Source organism: Xenia sp. Carnegie-2017, unplaced genomic scaffold, assembly GCF_021976095.1.
Source record: "Xenia sp. Carnegie-2017 unplaced genomic scaffold, XeniaSp_v1 HiC_scaffold_2, whole genome shotgun sequence".
NCBI classification, from domain to species: Eukaryota; Metazoa; Cnidaria; class Anthozoa; order Malacalcyonacea; family Xeniidae; genus Xenia; species Xenia sp. Carnegie-2017.
The window spans coordinates 7,811,913-7,833,482 of NW_025813482.1; the positions used below are offsets into that span (position 1 = coordinate 7,811,913).

Here is a 21,570-nt window from a genome sequence, read left to right on the forward strand (position 1 = left end):
CAAATCGTGGTGTTAGTAATTTAGTTGAGAAAGACTCGAAGAGAAAAAATAATTTATATGCCTTACATCACGACAATTTCAAAAAATAAAGGAAAAAACACACTCCAAAAAACAGCATCGTGTAAACTCAAGATTCGATTTATAAAAGCAAGAGACAAGATTCAATTTTGTAAGGCATAACCTTACATATTTTACTTAATTTTGAGCAGAGATATTTGCTCACCCACGAAGTTAATTCCACATGCCTCATGTTTATTGATGAATGCATGCATAGTCGTTTCTACCAGTTTGGCTTACTTTAATCTTTCCTTTATTAGAAGAGTGTGATAACTCAAGTCTATATATATACCTTGCACATTTCTTCTGAGGTTTTAAAACATGTAGCTACTCTCTTTGATGAACGGCTATAAACGATAGCATTTGATATCAAACTACTTAATATGTTTGCATCTATATATATATTTTTTTAAATGTATGAAATTTGCAAATTGCAGTTTGAAACAACCTTCATTAAAAATCAATTCTCACGGAGTTCTAAAAGTTCGACGGTGGGCTGTATGGGAGCAATATACCGAGTGATTTGTGTTTAATGACAAAAAAGTTACCTCGAGGGCTCGTCAATGAAATGGAAAACTTGACGAAAAAAAAGGAACATGTGGAGATCAATATATGATACAAGAGTGTAAGGAAAATATACATTTTAAATACAGGTAATAGACGAATGAAAGTTGGTATGAATTCAAACGTATCTATCTTTTCCGTTTTGCCTTGAACTCCAAAAAATTGCTCAAAACAAAACATTCGCCAATGAAATTTAACTCTCATCATCATCAAATTCTTGCGATCTCCTTAATGCAATGTTTTAAGTAAAAGATGATGAAATATTTACATACTAACAACCGATACATCAATGCAAGTATACATTAGTATAGTTAGGATAACATGACGGCGGAAGGAGACATTTAAACATTCATTTGATTTGATGGCTTTTGCCTTATAAAAACAACACAAACATTGAATTAAATGCGTGGTAGCTTACAAATACAATTTACATTATTCTAAATCGACCCAGAATGTTTGTGGAGGAAATTAGCTGCACATGGCTGAAAGATACTTTCAAAATTGGTCTGTTGATATTAAAGTGGTTAAACAATAAGAGTATGCAAATAAGTGTATACATAAATTCATCAAAAATTACACACATTTTACCAAGCATCACATATTTCAGGTAACGCTTTTCTATTATCAGTTGATAGACAGCATAAGTTCTATTTAGCATATTCCTATCTTGGCACACGTACATTTTATTTGTTCCTGGTTTTATCGTTTGTTGCCTACAAGTTTTATGATTTATTTAATGTGCTGTCTCGTCTTCATCCTGCAACAGTTGTTGTCACATAAAACATGTACGATGAATTTAAGTTGCTGAATGTCGCATTTGCTCGTGGTACAACTTCAAGAAATCGAGTGATATCTTTGACACAAACAAGCAGCATACATATGACACGCAAAAGCAAATAGCCAAAGTACCTGAATATTAAGTAAGAAATTGCTTGATACGATGTATTAAGCTCTCAATACTTTTATAAGTCGTAAATGTATTTTGCAACCAAACAGACAATTGTTGTGATTACGTGCAGGAAATGAATGATATGCCAAACTTGTGATACTTTTCATAAAGTTCTTTTGTCAGTTGAAATTCATGCTATACTTAATGGTGACCATCTTTCATAATCTCCACAACAGACATTTTTCTTTAACGAACAAAACTTCATTAAATGCTCGACGTGTTTAATACATTTTGTTCTTTCATTTGATTTAGAGAGAAATTGGAAGTCGACAACATTGCAACGTCACGCGTAACCTGTTTTCATAAAATGAACTTAAGACATTTTATATATCATCAAACATTAGGTTGCTACCTTTACCTGCAGTTAAATTTTTAAAATACTTCTCCAGTTTGCTATCTTTTATAAGGAAGACCTTGCAATGGCTTATTATAAATTATTGGTGTATTAGATCACTTTCAAAAGGCTGCAATTACCATTATGTGAAAATTATTCATGAATGAAAACTTTGCATATTTCATTGCACTGTACAAAATCATTAGCTGAAACATGTTTCACAAAAATCTATGACTTCATTAATTGAATACATGCACTCTGTATAATATAGTCAGAACAAATTAAAATTCAAAATACATTCAGAGTTAACAAAAAGTTAATAGTATTGAGACTAAAACACTAAACAAGACATGAGCTGAATAAGATATGTTTAAATTGTTATTTATATTGTAACGTTAATGCTTCACTACAATATGCTCAATTTTTTTTGTCTGGCGTAAGTATGTAAACATTTTTCTCTATCTGTTAAGATAATGAACAAAGTAAACGTCAAGCTTTTAGCGAGTTTTTTGACATATTACACCTGCATTTTATTTCACTTTTTTACCTTTGAACACTAGGTAGGAACATGCATATCATAATTTGATACTTTTAAATACCTTTCATAGTATTATTTATTACTATATACTCAATTAAAGATTTGACCTCTTGAAGTTAAACTTTCAACTGTGGATGAGGAGAATTTTTTAATACTTAACGTTGAGACTAAACTGCATTTTGTTTAAATACATTAACTTCATATAATTTACCGAACTTAACAGTTTTCTTGATTTTCAAGTCATGAATTTTTTACGTATTAATGGATTTTATAATGCTAAATAAACAGAACAACTTTCGAAACAAAAACTGTCATTTGGAGATGTTATACTTTTTGTTGCAGACACAAACTGTAATAAAAGAAGGATTTTAATGATTATTTAATGGCTTGGGCAACGACATGCACTATACATTCAGCTCTATAACATTCACTTCTCAAAACGTTTAGTCCTGTGTAATGTTTTTATTTCGGCCGTTTGTAATTGATCAGCTTAATTAAATGTTTGGTTAAATGCTATATCAAAGGACGAAATCACAGAAAAGAAGATAAGTATTCTATAAGGTCTTCATACCATGTCAATCACAAACACTTGTGTAAACTACGACATCCTCTTATAAACATAAAGTCATAAAAGTTTACCATTGTTCACTCGCACTAGCTAGCCATTATTTGAAGAGTAAAGTCATATTAAGCTTGCGCGTAGTGAGTCAAAGTTAGCTTCTAATCCAGAGAAAGAGTAAGAAATGAGCAAAGTAACTTCGAGGAGAATTCGCTCTTTTTTTATTAAAGATATATTAGAACACAGAAACTCACCGGCAAGAGAAAGTGATGACAATTTTTTGTCTGAACACCCACAGCTTAAAAAAATAACCAAGCTAACATCCTATAGAAATCTTCGCATCAACCATGAACCTTTTATGGAATCGTGCAATACAGGTAATGTGAATTTTCAGTGTTTTATTTGACAGAAAATTGTCGCACATGCCGAGATATTTTGATCGCACTACTGAACAGGTAAAAGACTTAAAAAATGCTAATGTATCATGAGTTGAAAACATAATCATCTCATTCTTGAAAAAGAGAAAAAGTGAATGAAAAAGGGTTTGGCAATAGCAAAGACAGTTCATTCTTGACTTGCAGGCATTGTATCGAGATTTACCATCATGCACGTCTATGTGCAATGCGTGATGCCCACAAATAGCAATGATAATATATTCAACCAGCGACAATGGTTGAATTGAAATAAGTACGATATGAATTGCATATGATGTTACGATTAATAATATAAATGAAACGAGTTAAAATTGAATGTAAACACAAGTATTGCTAAGGTTTTACTTGGTAGCTAAATTATGGAACTACGTGTATAGTTGTATATTCCACAAAATAAACACAGCATTTCAGGAATCATAATAAACCAATTGCAGCTGCATGCATTAAACTTCTAAAACATGATAATCTTTGTAAAACCACCTCATAAAATCATGTACGTCCTCAATAATCCACAACAATAAGTTTATTAGTCATGACTTGTAGCAGCTCGATCAATAGTTAGTTCAGTTACATCATAATTATGCAGCTTTAAGTAAAAATCGCGCATTAAAGGAGCAATTCCTAAAATAAAACATTAGGATTAAAAATCATACGTTTAATTTGTAAAATGGTTGGCCGTTTTGATGTGCTTACACAATATGATATGCATTCTCCTTTACAAATAAAAGTGCTTAAATATTGCTATAAATGTTTTTCTTGCGGTGAAATTTTAAAATAAAACAAACCTTTTTTATGAAAAAAAAACTTTTTTCCAGCCACATTATGATTGTAAGATACTTAGCAAAACATTTTATCGCTTTCATCTGAATACATTTCGTCAGGAAGTAGGATTTACATACTGTTTTCAATAAGTAAAACACAGAGCCAAAATTTGATTGGTTCAATGGATAACGATAGTTTTTGAAGCATTTTTCAAGATTGTAATGTTAAGAAAACACCTCCAGTATACAAAGCAAACTCATGCAAGGCGGCACTGGGACTGCGCCATGAAATTGAATCTTGGGAAGATACGACTTATATTTACTAAACTTACTGCGTCTTACTTTGCCCAAGTTAGGCTATGATATATAAATGTTAGCAAAAACGGGAGGTTGAAGCCCACCTCCCGTCCCCCTTTAGTGCCGTGCATGCGGCAAAAGCGGCGGAAGAATGATATTTGGCAAATATTCATGTAAGCATGTTCTACTGTATTAGTTTATATTGAAATCAGTTTTGACTACAGATTTTACCATATGACTATATGAATATATATTGCCCCACCCCCCCCCCAAGTATCAATCTTCGTTCGCCCTTGTTGTGGTCTGTTAGAGGTGGGCAATTTTAAAAAAAATTATTTATTTCAGTTTTAGAGTGTTGTGACTTCCCAATTTTGACTTGGTATCATTCATACAAAAGTACTTCGATGAAGACTACGCCATTTTACTATTCTTGTTTTTCTGCTGATGGTAACTCAAAGCCATTGAGAGAAACAATGAAAAGTAAGTCACATGATAAAAATGTCATTGTTAAAAATATTTCAAAACAAAAGAACAAGTTAAAGCCATGATCACGAAACTTTGATGTTTTCGGTAATTCCTGCTATTTTATATCAACGATACAATTTGAACTATAATCCTGTTGTATGTACTTCATAAGATTTTGCTTCTTCCATAAACGCAAACCTTGTTAATGGCAATGAATAGGAACTGACGTATTGTGCAATGAGTATATTAATACGTAATGCAGTGATCATGTGCAAGAACTTGCTTGCAACAATTTTATTCATCACAATTCTCCATTATCTGATGACAATTACAAAAGATTTGACTTTTCTATCATAAACATATTTTCAATCCTGAAATTACTTATTATAAGACAATAAACAGTTAATGGTGTTAAAGTAGAGAAATGCCGGTAGAGAATAACAAGGAACTGGCAAATGTGAACTTCACATCTTGTGACTTGTCTATAGTTGGAGCTAATCAGAACACTTTCATAGAAAATTTCTTACAAGAGACAGAAGCAACTACAGTAACTTAATATGCTTTTGGAAATATTTGGAAGACAGATTACAGAAGCTTAACGCATTTATAAGGAAACGTTTATTTTGTTCAATAAATTTATGATATATCTCGTGCTGTATTGTAATATAATTTGTGCTATGTTGTGATGCAACTTGTGATGTGTTGAAATAAAACTCGTGCAGTCTTGTGATAAAACTCGTGCTGTCTTGTGATAAAACTCGTGCTGTCTTGTGATAAAACTCGTGCTGTCTTGTGATAATACTCGTGCTGTTTTGTGATAAAACTCGTGCTACATTGTGATATAGTTCGTGATATGTTGTGATATATTGAAGCATGAGTATGAAAATGGCTTTTCCACGTAGGCGTTGCTTATATGGATGCACAAGTTTTGTATTCACGAGTGAAGCAGCAAAAATCGAAAAGACCATGGACTCGAGCTGTTTTTTCTAACCTGCAAAGGAAAGGTCTTGAAAAACGCTTCCAAGTTCAGAAATATCTGAACAAAGTTGATCGACACCAATTGGCCTCAATGTTGGGTCTTTCTGATAACCAAGTCAAAGTTTGGTTTCAAAACAGAAGAATGAAATGGCGTCAAGAGGAGCACTCCGTTAAAGAATCAGAGAGGTGTGAAAACTTCAAACAAAGATCGTGAATTATCACTTAAAACAGCAGCTAGAGTTTATTGATAAAAGTCAAGAACAAAAACAAATATTAAGCATCTTTTGCAAAATATGATATTTTTAGAGTAAAACTTTGTACAAAAGCATAAAAGACTTCGTTGTAACCTATTGAAACTCCTCAATATAATGATCTAGAAGAAAAATCGAGTTATTCTTTCGGGCAATGCAGAAATTCTCAGAAGTAGAGTATGACTGAGATAAATTCTACATTTGTGGGTTATATTTTGATTATATTCTTTTAGTTCTCAAATGAATTATCGTGAAGAGCAAGCTGCAAGGTAAACATGTTTTTGAGAAACCCAAATATCCAAGAGTGTACAGTTTATTTATAGAGTCATCAACCGTCCACCAGATGTTGTCTCGCTAATGCAGCTCAAGGCAACGAATAAATTTGACGTCTTGTTACAACATGCTGTTCACGAGGGCTCTGCTATTCACGTCTTACTTGAATATAAAGTAATAAGCATTTTTCTGAACATAAAACTCAATGAAACATTGAAATTTGGAACTGAAAATCTCATATAAAATTTATCATGATAAAAATAATATATTAAGCTAAAAATTTGAGGAATGAAAACGCGGATTTTAGCTAGAGTCAATACATGTCAACCACAGCGTTTAGACATATATCAAATTTTTTGATTTATATGAACTTTCATTGTTTACGTTTTAACTAGAACGTTTGTAGAAATTTCCTAGTAATTTGAATATGATCATGGTCTAAAACGGAATAAGGCTGATACTCAAGCCAAGGGAAATTTTGCATGCATGTATAAAAGTCCGCATCTTTGGTGTTCGCGTACTTTACTGTTCGCGTATTATAAAAGAAAGTTATGTTCTACATGCCAATATAATAATCACAATATGTACACACAATTGCATAACTTTATGATGAGTTAAAAGCATAAGAAAAATTTTAAAATTATAATTCTAGCTTTAGCTCAAGTTAAAATGAAATTGTAGCGAGAGACTTGCCGAGCGGAAATCGAATTCGTGTGATAAAAATTAATGCCCAACATAAAGTTTTAATTAGAGCCATAGAAATAGACCAAAAAAAATTGTAAAATTGAAACGAAACGTCACAATAAATTCAAGTTTACAATTTTTTTTGGTCTATTTCTATGGCTCTAATTAAAACTTTATGTTGGACATTAATTTTCATTACATAAAATGAAATTTTGTGTTAAAAATTCAATTCCGTTTAAAAAGTGTAGTTTAACGCTTCAGTAATGAATTAATTTTTGTTATTGAAAAACTTTTTTGCCCTCTATTTTGCATACACGTCTTTCAACCAATCAGATTTGAGCAACTGTTCATCTTATTATCAAAAGAAAAACAGCACAACAACAACCAAATAAAAATTCAGAATATGAACGTGTACAATAAAACTACAATAACGTGAACAGTTCGGGTTTATCCAGTTGTCGGAGGATGCTGACTGCCTGTTGAAGACATATATCCTGCAGAATAACCACTTGTATCTGGAAAACTTTGAGTGTTGTAGGCAGTAGGTTGAATGAGAGGACCAGTAAATTGCTGCGGGTAGTTCTGCATCGGAGGACGTTTTGGAATGACAGGCATTCCAGGTCGCTGTGTACCATATTGCATACCTTGTGGAAGAGATTGGTTCATAGTATAACCTGATGATGATGATTGGCCGGAAGGTGTTGAATACATGACAGGGGAAGGCATGATTGGTCTATTCACGTTACCAGACACTCCACCAGCAGGATAGTTAGTTGATGGCATATACATAGGTAAAGAAGATTGAGTTGATGCTGGTAAATTACCAGGATGTACGGTTGTTGATAAAGGAGATTGAGCACGTGGTGAAGTAGTCATACGGACGTTACTTCCTGGAGAATTGTTTCCACCAAGAGAAGGTTGACCTCTTGATGATTGTTGTACACGTTGTGGAGCAAGCTGAGGTTGGTTTAAATGTTTCTGAGGAAGTTGAGTGTTGGCCAATTGCTGTTGTTGTTGTGTTTGCACTTGTTGTTTCGGTAAAATAGGTTGTTGATGAAAGACGGACTGGCGTTGTTGTTGTTGTTGTTGTTGTTGTTGTTGTTGCATCTGTTGCATTTTCTGCAATTGTTGCATATGCAAGTGTTGCATTTGTTGAAGTGGAATTTGCTGTTGCACTGACTGCTGGGAAGTAGGAGGAGGCGTTGGCTGTTTTGCAGGCTGTGCAGGTAGTTGCTCGTGTTGTCCTTCAACAGATTGTTTTAATGAATGCGATGGTTGAGGTACAGGTGAGGAAACAAGTGATGCATTTGGTGTGGTTCGACCTTGAGAGCCAACAGATGAAGGTGAAGGTCCAACCGAAGGCGGATTAGATCCAGTAGCTTGCCTTTCAACTGTGATGATGTAACAATGATCACAAGAAATTTAGTTACTGTACAATATCACTACAAGATTTTAGAAAAAATTTGAGTGAAACGATTAAGCTGACCAGATCAGAAATTCATCTTAAATTCTTTAGGTCTCCACTCATTTACTCAGTAAAATAGCATCATTTGATCGTTTAAAATGTGCTAAGGTCTTCTTCAGTTGCGAGAGTAGACAATGTCATAACTTTTCTTACCTAGCGTAGGGACTCTCACTGGTTGTGTAGGATGTGTCAGTAGACAATGTCATAACTTTTCTTACCTAGCGTAGGGACTCTCACTGGTTGTGTAGGTTGTGTCAGTAGACAATGTCATAACTTTTCTTACCTGGTGTAGGGACTCTCACTGGTTGTGTAGGTTGCGGTGATTCGCTTGAAGTTGTTACTTGAGTAGCTTGAGGTGGAGCAATTGATTCAGTAGTAACATTAGCCACCTGACTTGCACGTGCTCTCATTTCAGCAAGCTTTAACTGTTCTTGATGAAACTGTTGTTTCTCCACCAAAAGTTGCTGCCGTTGGTATTCCAACTGTATAAGGGATATAATGGTCACAGTTATAGCGTGTACGTCTTTTAAATTGTTTTTGATGCTTAAATTCTTTATTATAAATTATGTTATAAAAGGATGAACTCAGTATAATAGATGAACAACACAAGAAAGAAATTGCGTGGAACACGAAATATGAATCTGGTCACAAGAAAATCAATAACTCGACAATTGAATAAACCAACCACTCGACTATTGAATTAATCATCTGTAAGTATAAAGTAAATGGTTTGAACCCGGGAGTATCGTTATATGTTTGTAAATGATGATCGTCTAGGTTAATAAAGTCCTGAGAAGGACTGTTTTTGTTGTTGTTGTTGACTGACGTTTCGACAACCTTAGCGGTAGTCATCTTCAGAGTCAAAATAGCGGTAGTCATCTTCAGCCTTAGCGGTAGTCATCTTTAGAGTCTTATAATCTAAGATAAAGTATTTACTGCATATGGTAAAGACACTGTAATGAAAACATCTCAAAACATTTCATGTTTGTAAATGATCGTCCAGGTTAAAAAGCGGTAGTCATCTTCAGTCAAAACTCTGAAGATAACTACCGCCAAGGTTGTCGAAACGTCAGTCAACAACAACAAAAACAGTCCTTCTCAGGACTTTATTAACCTGGACGATCATCATTTACAAACATATATCATCTGTAAGTATGTAAAGTACGATATTATCTTTGAAATTTCCTAGCAAAAGAAATTTCGTACAGAACAGAAAGATGAAAAATTTTCACTATCAGAAAAAACCCATTAATGATTTTTTGTCTAGCTACTTACAGTTTCTCGTTCTCTGTCCATGATGGTTTCCAGTTCTTCAAAATGCCGAAGCTTGATTTCCAGTTTTTTCATCTGAGTTTCAACAAGTAAAGCAACAAGGGATTTGATTTTGCGTTCTTCAACTTGAGCCAAATGCTAAAATTATATTTTACTATGAACATGAAATAACATTCTTTCTTTTATAATGTATTTATAAATTTGCACAAGCTAAAAATGCCCTTTCCGTAGTGGCTTATTCATAAGATTGCAAGATATATGAGAAAATTACAACAATCTTCCCAATATAAAGTGTAAAAGCGATTTATGAATGAAATATCATTATTATAAACCAGTTTCATAGAATCAAAAGATCATGTATAGTTCTTATCAAAAGGCAGTGCGAATAAACTGGTCTCCATAGTAACAATACCTAAAGATGAGCAGTGACAACAAACATCCTACAAAAAATTAACCTTAGATTTTACAGCAGCTGCAGCTAAAGCAGCCGCCGCTGCCGTCGCCATATTCTCCTTGTTGATCTCTTGATTCTCAGATAATGCTCCAGTATCTTTCGATTCAGAGTTCGCCTCCCCCTATATTGTCAAAATATTACTGTTAATTTTCTGAAGTTAAAACGTCATAAATTGAAGATTCGCCTCCCCTGTATTGTCAAAATAGTCTTGTTAATTCTCTGAAGTTAAAACGTCATAAATTGAAGATTCGCCTCCCCCTGTACTGCCAAAACAGTCATGTTAATCTCTGAAGTTAAAACGTCATAAAATAAAAATAAACTATAAAAATTTTGGACATCAATATTTAGCAAAATGTCTAATTAGTTTAAACTTATGTCATCTATACACACCTTAACTGTAGACGTCTTTTCTTCTTTACTATTATCCTTCTGTATTGGCTCAACTGTAAAACATTTATTTAGACCATTTAGATTTTCTATTTTGTCTATAATATAGTGATTCATTTCAACAGTCACTGGTCTTCATAGTCTTCATCACCATATTTCATAAATATCGAAATATGGTTTGTTTCTTCATTTTAAACAAAATATGTGCTAAATCACATTAAATTCACATGAATCTTAGAGTAAATTTTTTTAATTGAGAACTTTATTTTTTATCAGATCTTCAGGGCAAGAATTTTGAATGAGCATACACCAACCTGGTTCCTTTCCTTCCACTTTTAATTCACTTTCCATTTCCTCCACCGCTTTTTTAACCCGTGCTTCCAGTACGTTCATAGGAATTTCCTTTTTCATTAGACCAAACTCATCTGGAACCAAAAGAAATTAATCAATCAAGAACAAAACAACGTATAGCAAAAATTTCCAGTGATTGTTTTGGAAAATTAAATTTATTCAACAACAAACAAAATCAAGTAGATTTCTCTTAATTACATAGAGCAGCTTTAGCAACCTCGCTTGCCACATACTGTTCAACAATGGATGACCATTGGACTAACCTAAAGCAGCTTTAGCAGTCGCGCTTGCAACATATAGTTCAACAATGGATGACCATTGGACTTACCTAAAGCAGCTTTAGCCGCCGCGCTTGCCACACGCGGATCAACAATGGAAGCAAGAAAAGCAACAGTTGACATGACCGGGTTTCCTTGCTGACTAAATGGTATTGGTTGATAGGCTAACGGACCTTGAAAATATAAACCAAAAAATTCAAAAGAGATCAATTGTGTTATGCATTAACAAATCGACACGCTAACTTGATTATAACATTTCAAAAAAAAATATTAAATATTCAAACCTAATGCCCCAGTTGACTCCTCCAAAAACGGATCCTCAATAGGAAGACGCAAAAAATGCAAAATACATTCATCTTGTGTCCGTGAGCTTACGTGTTCTGCAACTTTATTCCAGTCATCTTTAAACATCTCAAGTCCCTTTAACAAAAACCCAATACAGATAATTTGTGTTTTTGTGTTTCGTCAAACAAAATGCAATTGTTTTAGACAGTGTTCATTCTTGCAGAGAACAAATTTTACCCTTCAATTTTAACTAGTCTAAACAAGTATTTGACAAAAAACCGCTGCGCTGATTAAATCTTCTTTGCTAAAACCACAGGGCGGTTCATGGTGATCCATGAGTTTCTTTTCACAATTTATCAGTGAATAAAAATGTCTCTCATCATGCAGTTTAATATTTCACATAAAGAAGAAAGCAACACTTATTTGAAGCGGCTTTTATTTCTTGTAATTTGTCTAAAAATTTTGCATTATTAAAAGAATAGGCCAATACCTCGAGTAAACGTAAGGTTTCATGATCAGTCCATTCTTTTGTAGCAGTTGCAGCCTATAAAAATCGTTCAACAACATTAAAAAAATGTGAGAAACTGCATACTCTACAGTATATAAAAATGCATGTGATCTCCATGTATTGACCTAGGTCCTGTTTACTTTATACAAGATTTCTATTAGAGCACGGTAAATTTTCTTTCTAAAAGGCAGTTAAAACTTTCAATGTCAAAAACACAATTAATTAGACTAAATGTACAACCTTATGATAAGCAGTCACTCCAAACTATTGTACGTATAGACATTTAAGGCAAATGAAGATGTCGTGATGAGCGAATTTAGTATTTTATAAAAGAAGCATTAATGACAAGAAAGGCATTTCTTAATAATATTAACGAAGATCGGAAAATATATAACATCCTTTATCCTTTATGTAAACAAGAAATTTTTCCTTCATGTAAAACAAAGTTACGATCAAGTGTTGCTACAGACGTAAGTTCGCTGAACATTGCTCAGTGACGTCATAGAACAGTTTTCAATGAAAATTTAGCAAAATCTGACATTGAACTATTTCAATTATATGACTTCATAATTCATTTCATACCTTTTGGCTTTTTTTCGAAAGATATTGATCAGTTCTCAATCTAGAAGTACGTAATGTTTATCTGTTTACAATGAAAAAATCCAATAAAGGGAAACAAAAAACCATCTATATAAAAATATATATTAAACTTTCCTTACCCAAAGTTAGTGAGATCATTCTTTACTGCTGGCTTTGGAATCATTTCTTCTTTGGATTGAAACATTCGATCACTTGGCGCATTCTAAAAAAAATAAATTAAATCGACAATTAGCTACGTACAGTTCTTTGTAACTTTTCAACCATAATATTGTCATGATTATCTTCTCTAAATGAAGTATTATGCAACACAGTACATTCTGTTACCTGAGATCGTGGATGTGGCAAAGGTTGCACTCCAGCTGGAGTGTCAGCCAAAATATGAAAATGTGAGGTGGAAGGAGGTCCCATAGGAGTAGGACGACTGTCAGCGTCCACTTGATAATTCACTAATCCCCATTGTTCAAGAAAAGCATGAACCCTAAAACGAACTTCACCTTTACTTTGATGTAAAAGATATAAAATAAAAACACTCAGACAGTTTTAAAGCCTATGAAAAATCAAAAGTTACGCAGGTAGTCAAAAGCTCTTCGTTGAAGAAAGCAGTCTATCCAGCCGCAGAATAAATAGTTAAATTTTCAAAGCGTCTAAAACCTGGCTATATTAAACCTCTGTTAAAAAATACATTCTCACATATTCTACTTTCATTGTCATAACATTGACCCTGCTGTTTGTAAGTCATAGATACTGTTTCGTTAAACTCAAATAGGAAAATAAAATATGAAATGTGCGTAAACTTCTATTTGAAAACTGATGTACTTTCTATTTGATTATTATAAATACACTTTTCTCGATAGATGTGAATTTAATAATCATCACAGTTCCAGTGAAATTATCAGATTTTGCAACTAGATGCCAAACAACAATTCCAATTTATCTGTATATATTGTATTTATACACTGTATAACATCGAAGATGCTAAGCTCAATTGCTCGAACATCAAAAATTCAAAAACAAACAGCAAATTAAATGTTATTACTTTAAATTCACTTTTTCTTTTGAAAATGCATCTTCGATGACACGAAATATCTCAATCGGTAAAAATTTTATTGAGGCTACTGGTCAGCGCTGTGAACACACCAAAAATGAATAACACAATTTTCAAAAACGTATGCTAGTGAACACGTTTGTAAAATTACCGTAATATGGAGCAAACATCGCCAGCTAGATTTCGTCGACAGGCTGTTGCTGTAAGATAATCTGTAGGATTTAATCGATATGAATCGATCATAAAGTTGCGATATGCTAAATATCTATAAAAAATTCAGCAAAATAAAACATGTAAAATACAAGTAGCAGCTTTAACATGTTTTGAGTGATCAATGAAATTTAATTTTAGAAATTTACAAAACTGCATACGTACATCTCTGGTGTTTTGGATTTATTTTTGCCGTTAAAAAATTCAGGAAGTGCCCTTCTTTCAATGGCATGGATGCTACATAATACACAAAACAATTATTAATTGTGCACCTAAGTAAATCAAAATTGTAAAATACATAACTTTTTCACTCGTGTTGAAAAAATCTACAACACAACCAGCAAGAAATCAAAGAAATATGAGGCGTGGGTTTTAACCAGCAAGAAATCAAAGGAATACGAGGCGTGGGTTTTACTACATTTTACAAAAAATAAACTATGTATTCCATCATTTGCTATATCATAAAAACACAAATGTTGACTGTTTCAAATAAATGAAAAACCAATTTTTCAGTTTCAATACAAACTCCCTAAAATCCTTTTGGGAGAAAAAGCAGGAAGAACAAGCAAATGGTCCACTGATTATTTAACATTTTTTCACCTATTATAATCAAACCATGATGAATAACTTGGAACAATAACATGGTGACTTTGTTCTGTTAAATGTTCATCATAACTTGTAGGATCTTCAAACATTTCCTCAGGTTTGCTGCCGTCTTGAGCGGATCCTGGAGATCCTGGCGCTGAATCTGGACCCTATAATTCAGGAAGAAAATTTGCGATAAAGAGATTCGTTCATAAGAACCATTTTATAATAACGGTCATTACTGACGTAGGCAGTCCGTTAATCAAGTCCTGCTGAGTTAATTTTTCTGTGTTCAAATAAAGTGGGATGAAAATATTTTTGTCTACACTGTATCAACACTGATTAAAAGTAAATAATTCCTTAATTCTCATTGGTCCAAGTACAGAAGTAATTTTACTGACAATTGTTTCTTTATCTTCATCTTCTTCCTCGTGTGTTTTAGGTGGAGCTGATGGAAAAAAATAGTTAACATGACGCTTTATTATTTTATGAATCATTTTAAGTAAGATATGACGCAAAAACATATAACTACATATATGTACATATGTATATATACGTAAATACAATTATTTATTTACCTAAAATATCCATCATAACCCCATCCTGAACTGGTGTCGAGTCTGGATCTTTGTTCTTTACAGCTGAATATAAAAGTACACACTGACTACTCAACAAGATTTGTCTAAGCGAAATTTTCAGTATATAAATCGAATAAAAAATTACCAAGGGCTTATTGCATGCAGTAAAACACACGACACACGTAGTTTAAACTTACCTTCCGAAGTAGGTAAACTAACTTCTTCCACCTAAAATAAATCAAAAAATACAGAGCTTTTTCAAAATGTGTTGCACACGTACAAACAGTCTTAATTGAATTTCCCAGACAAAAGATGTGTTCACCATCGTAATTGTTTGAGAAGTTGCATAAAGAAAGTAAGAAATTTTCATAATGTGTGGAGAAGAATTTGAGATAACCTTTGCAGCATAAAGTAAAGAATAAAACAATTTTAAAACTACGTACAACAGGTACAGGTGGAGGATCTGGCAACTCTTGAGTAATGTCTTCTTCTATTTCTTTCTCACTATAAAATACGAATTCTCCTGAGCGATCTTAACGACGTTCAAAGTGTGAACGAAGAAGGTGATTACATGATTAAATGAAAATGCGCATGACATGACAAGAAAGAATTCGCTCCTCACAAAAATAATAAAGTATTCATAAATATAGGATACTTGTACTATATAGTACACAAATTCTGTACTAGATTTTAGTCTATAGCAACAATATTCTCCCTCAAAAGAAGAATGTACGTAGCTATATAGATATTCCATGTTATTTGACAACACACCTTTCAATGTCCTTGTCAACTTTGTTATTCACGAGTGCAGGAACAATACTGAAACAGGTTTACGTACATGCTTTAAAATGTTGTCAAAAATGTTTCAACGTTAAATTATTATCATCTACGTATCTTTTAAAAATTGGAGACTCCAGCAAAGAAAATTTTTCGTCGTACCTTTTTTTAGGATTCGGTTTTTTCTTCCTCGCAGATTCCGGTGATGGAGATCTTTTCCTTTTCTTTTCTTTTCCTTTCAAGTAAGTATTTGAATTATTACTGCAGTGTTAATACTGTCTACAGACGTTGCTCAACATTAAACATATAAACAGTTAGTTTCAATAATTCATTATCAAATTTGTAAGCACTACAAAGTGATTATTTTGCAATTTACGTACGTACAACTGACCTTCAGGACTAGATGGTATCTGTAAAACAAATAGATAAGAGATTTATACACAAAAATATGAAATCAGTATAGAGTCTATACAGCTATTGGTTGAGACGACTATTTTCTAACACAGAATAAATTAGTATATGATTCACAACCTCATCATCTTTGTTTCCTCCACCTCTCAAGCTTTTGCGTCTTTTTCGAACTAAAAATAAACTTAGAGTTAGTGAGCTCATCTCATAACTTCGTGTGGTCACAAAAACAAAATAAAGGAAATTGTTGCTGAAAAAAAACAAGATTGCTGCTGTTGTATTTATTATTTGAGAGCAAAAAACGTCTCGATTTCTGAACATATTAAATCACCTTCAGCAGAAACACCTTCTTTGATTGTTCCTTCAATCTAAAATCAACACAAAATCCTGTTTTCAAAGACATTGATTTCAAAACTATTTCGTAAATGATAACTGACGAAGAAAAAGATTCAAAATCAAATGACGTCCCTGCCATACTTAGAAAAACAGCACAAGTTTTCATAAACATATATTTGATTTAATTTTTACCAAATCTGACATTTCATAATCTTCTTCATTCATCCATTCATTGAATAGATCGAGATCAATCAGCCATCTACCGTTAACCTTTTTAATGTATAATCAAAAGAATAACCAACACAAAGTAACATTTCTTTCGAAATTACATGCCGTCTCACTAACCTCCCATTGCCCGTGATGTAGTGGTTGGGGTTCAGGTTCATCACTTACATCTCCAGTTGAAACCCAGGTGTCATAACTACAATAACACAGTTTCAGAATTACATGGGGAAGTTTTGGTATTAAAGAAGAGAAATGAGTTATTTGACCAAGTCAAAATGAATGTTAACGTATAACAGGTTAAACAAAAACAGTAATAATTAACCCAAGCTTACAGTAGTTCAAAATAACAAACAACATGTATAACCTGTCAGGATAATACCACCAATGAACTAAGACCTTTTCATCTTTCTTTTCAATTGGACGCAACCATTCATCTGCAAGAAATCAACACAATATACAGTTAGTGTATTGAACAAATCAAAATCCCAAAGGAAGCCTATTTTTATAACTGAGGAACTACTTTAAAAAACACAGACAATGTTGATGAGTAAGTTTGATCACAAACATTTGAAAAACAACATATTCTTCTTAAGAAAAGAGCACGTCAACAAAATTCAGTTAATAAACATCAATTTTAACACGATTAGTTATGGCTGACAATTTATGTATGCAAAAACTTCAATTGTTAATACATATGAATAATACAAGTGAATATGATAGTAGGAGTAGGACAAAAAAGGTTGTGTGGGAGTGAGTGGTTGTGTCACCCACCAGCTTTTGTGAAATAAGTAAAAAAGTTGATCTAAACCTAATAGAAGACAAAAAAAGTTGGTTCAGCTAAAATTATTAGCTTTTCTATCAAATAAAGACACTATAAAGTCGGTCTCAGTAAGTAGAATTACCGTGGGTCTGATGTGTAGTTGTGTAGCTAGCCCACAAGTTTGTTCATGCAATGTAAATATTTATAATGAGAAATTTCCATAGCACAACCAAATTTGCAGTCTGGCTATGCCACTGGATGTGTGCCATTGAAAAGTTCATTGATGTATGATCTCACTGTCTAGTACTGAACTTTGTAGTACAAATAACTGGATGTGTGCCATTGAAAAGTTTATTGATGTAAGATCTCACTGTCTAGTACTGACCTTTGTAGTACAAATAACTGTATGTGTGCCATTGAAAAGTTTATTGATGTAAGACCTCACTGTCTAGTACTGACCTTTGTAGTACAAATAACTGGATGTGTGCCATTGAAAAGTTTATTGATGTAAGATCTCACTGTCTAGTACTGACCTTTGTAGTACAAATAACTGGATGTGTGCCATTGAAAAGTTTATTGGTGTAAGATTTCACTGTCTAGTACTGAACTTTGTAGTACAAATAACTGGATGTGTGCCATTGCAAAGTTTATTGGTGTAAGATCTCACTGTCTAGTACTGAACATACAAAGTCACTAATGCAATGATTGGAGGAATTTCATTGTACAACAAGTTTGTACAAAGTCCAAATAATGTGGATAAACAAATGCTGAGATGATCAAAAACAATGAATCCGAATCCTTACATTAAATATCAAAACCACTTTTACATATATGTATAGTTTTAAACAATTTACCATCCTGACATGGTTGAGGTATTGGAAAGACAACATGAGTAGCAGATTCCTTGTCTTCAACAACAGATCCCTACAAGAAATATTAATGTGCTATTTTACTCTACTGTATGTTCATACTATCAAAATAATTAATTTGCAACAAGAAACTTGTTGAGAACATTTCCTGTACTTTAAATTAACTACCAGTATAAGTATTTATTTCAGCTAACATCGTTTGCCAGAACCACTTTATCTTCGAACAACGAATCAACCAGTTGTGTTTTACTAAAGCAGTAACTGTTACCAATAGTATAGCAATTAAAGCCATGCATATACCCACTTATAATCATATTCAACTAACGTAAGTAGTAATATTTATGTATAAAATTAATTTCTCTTTTGAGTGATATTACACTAAAGATGATCTATCTACTAATGGAAGCAAGATCTACAACATTGTTTATTAATCAGATACTTACATTATGTTTTTTCAAAATGTCTTTTAGTTTAGCCATTGTTTTTTGATCAATTTCAGGCATAAGATAGACATTTGGCATTGTAAGAAAATTCTCCTGATTAAATAAAAGACAAAGTTTGCAGTTCACCTACATACACACTGACCATTATTATTTTACCAAATAAATATCATCGCAAGTAGTAATGTGTGATTATTTATTTTTATACCTGTATTGTAAAATTTCACTAACACTTACGTACTGAAAATTCCATCATAATTATAAGATGATTTTAAAGCCTCTCTCATTGTGTAGGAGTGTGAGTACACTTTTAGAACAGGAGTGTTCACTTTTTACCTCTTTTAATGTCTTTTCAATGTTCAAAAACAGCTCAACATTTCTGTCCATCCTTGATGGTGATTGGAAATCAAATCTTCTCCTATGGCAATGTGATAAATCAAACAATGATATTTTTATTCTCATATTTTTACTACAAGTCTGATACAAATAGTCAATATTTGCCAAAAAGGTTTGTATTAAAAATGCTCGTCACCTTTCGGAAATCGTTATTAAAATTAAGAGCAATTTATAGTTGTAAAGCTGGCACTTGTAAAAGTGATACATATTTTTTGCATCAATTTGTAAAAGTTAGTGTGGTACAGACAACATTGAATTTCAACAATTCAAAAAATACACAAATGCTTTATTGATGCAATAAGTAATCTTTAATACACTTGTTTTATGAAAATAAAACAAACAAACAAACAACATTTGTATACCGGCCAGTATTAATCCCCGCCAGGGGGGTTAACCGGTCCATGAACTTTTCTACGCCAAATGTCTCTATCTCTCGCCATATCTCTCCTTATACCCATCGCCTTCATATCACTGTTCACAGCATCCATCCATCTCTTTCTCGGTCTACCTCGTTTGCGGACTCCATCAACATTCATATGCAACGTTCTACGAATTTCAGCACTTTCTTCCCTCCTTTCCACATGCCAAACCACCTTAAACGCTGGCGCCTTACCCAATTCTCCATACACTAAACACCAACTCTTTCTCTAATCTCTTCACTTCGAATCCTATCCATCAACGTTACACCACACATCATCCTAAGCATTCTCCTTTCCTTCGACGCCAATCTTCTCAGGTCCTCTGCTTTCGGCGCCCAACACTCTGCTCCATATCCCAAAACACTTCTAACACATGCCTTGTACAATTCTCCCTTCTGCTTCAACGAAGTTGACTTTCCGCACAACATTCCCGACAACTCTCTAAAACTCCACCACGCTGCTTGAACTCTGTTCCTCACTGCTTGCTCGCACCCTCCACCATCATTTAACACATTGCCCAGATATTTAAACTCCAATACACCTTCCAAACTCACATCACCCAGTTCAAACCGTACTGGGTAACTACCATCACCCAGTTTAAACCGTTTTTTATTTATGAAAATAAATCATGTGAATAAAATTGCACAGAAATTATAGGTACAACCTTCTCTATTTGAATGTAAAAGTTTGACATACACCATCAAAAGCCACATTTATAGCAAGTTGGTGCAGATTCTGAATTATAAAAAAACTGCCTCATCTCCCCCCTACCCCTTCCAATTTATTTTGCAATTTGCAATTTTTCAAACCCATAATTCATGGAATTAAGTCTAATTTTACTTGATAGCAATGAACTAGCCGCAAGATCTTGTAAAATAAAAAACTGAATACATATTTATCACTAACCACCCTTGTTCTGTTTTTGTTTTGAAAACTGTGGATAGAATATGACACAATGAACCTCCAAAACTGTAGTCAAGGAACAACTTTATCTATGAAAAACAATTCTTATTCAAAACTAATGAAAATCAGATACTTCAATCAGAAGTAGAATTAGTAATAATTTGTTGATGAACTAACCACAGCAGTTATATCAAAAAGCCAGAAATGCTTAATTACACTTACTGGGAGTTTGCACAGTAGACGCTTGGTTCCATTAATCCCAAAGTTTTCCTAAAATTACAACAGTTATGAAAAATAGGTAGACTAATTAGGATGGCCAACATTTAAGACAAATTCATATATACCTCCTGAAATTGAAGCAACTGTCCAGTGAGGGTTGCCAAAATTTTATTTGTTGGTGGTTCAGCTTGAACATACTGCAATATTAACAAGGTTTTAAGTATTTACATTTATACCATTATATCATATAATTAACATAAAACTTGATGGTGTTTTAATCAACATATATACTTTTTCTGACCTTTTTGCAGTTCTTCAATAAATATTGTTTAACTGGTTCAAAAAGTTCACAAACAGATGGCGACTCGTAATATTTCCAGTCTGGTCCACCATCTTTTTTCCTAACCGCCATCCTTCAAGAACTAAGTGACAAAGAAACAAAAACAACAGACAACGTGCAACTAATTCTTTATAAACAATGCGATACCACTCAACCAAGAACTCGTACTCTGCCGAGATTCTCACCTCAACCGCTTCTTTTAATCCTCACTCCCCCCTGTTTTTTACCAACTCATGAGAGAGAGCTTATGATTTATGCATATGAAATTATCGTTATTGTAAGTGATACGAATCATATTTCTCTTAAAGATACTTGT

The 21,570-nt window shown here is 33.2% G+C and overlaps 2 protein-coding genes across 2 annotated transcripts; one reads left to right on the forward strand and one right to left on the reverse strand.

Moving 5' to 3' along the window:
* Window positions 1-3,071: 3,071 nt before the first annotated feature.
* Window positions 3,072-6,909, forward strand: LOC124440001 (homeobox protein DBX2-like). The gene is made up of 3 exons (XM_046990313.1): window positions 3,072-3,378; window positions 4,839-4,973; window positions 5,861-6,909. Exons 1-3 carry the CDS (start codon window positions 3,186-3,188, stop codon window positions 6,148-6,150), a joined length of 618 nt encoding a protein of 205 aa, XP_046846269.1. The 5' UTR covers window positions 3,072-3,185; the 3' UTR covers window positions 6,151-6,909.
* A 491-nt stretch (window positions 6,910-7,400) lies between these two features.
* LOC124439702 (SWI/SNF complex subunit SMARCC1-like) lies at window positions 7,401-21,449 on the reverse strand. Its single transcript, XM_046989984.1, has 34 exons — window positions 21,216-21,449; window positions 21,040-21,111; window positions 20,918-20,965; window positions 20,699-20,784; window positions 19,314-19,395; window positions 18,981-19,073; window positions 18,523-18,592; window positions 17,273-17,342; window positions 17,029-17,104; window positions 16,876-16,953; window positions 16,679-16,715; window positions 16,471-16,520; window positions 16,331-16,349; window positions 16,102-16,174; window positions 15,934-15,981; window positions 15,606-15,666; window positions 15,360-15,390; window positions 15,163-15,225; window positions 14,986-15,032; window positions 14,600-14,754; window positions 14,165-14,236; window positions 13,941-14,054; window positions 13,069-13,222; window positions 12,864-12,946; window positions 12,727-12,766; window positions 12,127-12,180; window positions 11,636-11,771; window positions 11,402-11,524; window positions 11,037-11,147; window positions 10,726-10,778; window positions 10,337-10,456; window positions 9,885-10,019; window positions 8,893-9,091; window positions 7,401-8,535 (listed from the first exon to the last, which is right to left on the reverse strand). Exons 1-34 carry the CDS (start codon window positions 21,324-21,326, stop codon window positions 7,592-7,594), a joined length of 3,708 nt encoding a protein of 1,235 aa, XP_046845940.1. The 5' UTR covers window positions 21,327-21,449; the 3' UTR covers window positions 7,401-7,591.
* Window positions 21,450-21,570: the final 121 nt, after the last annotated feature.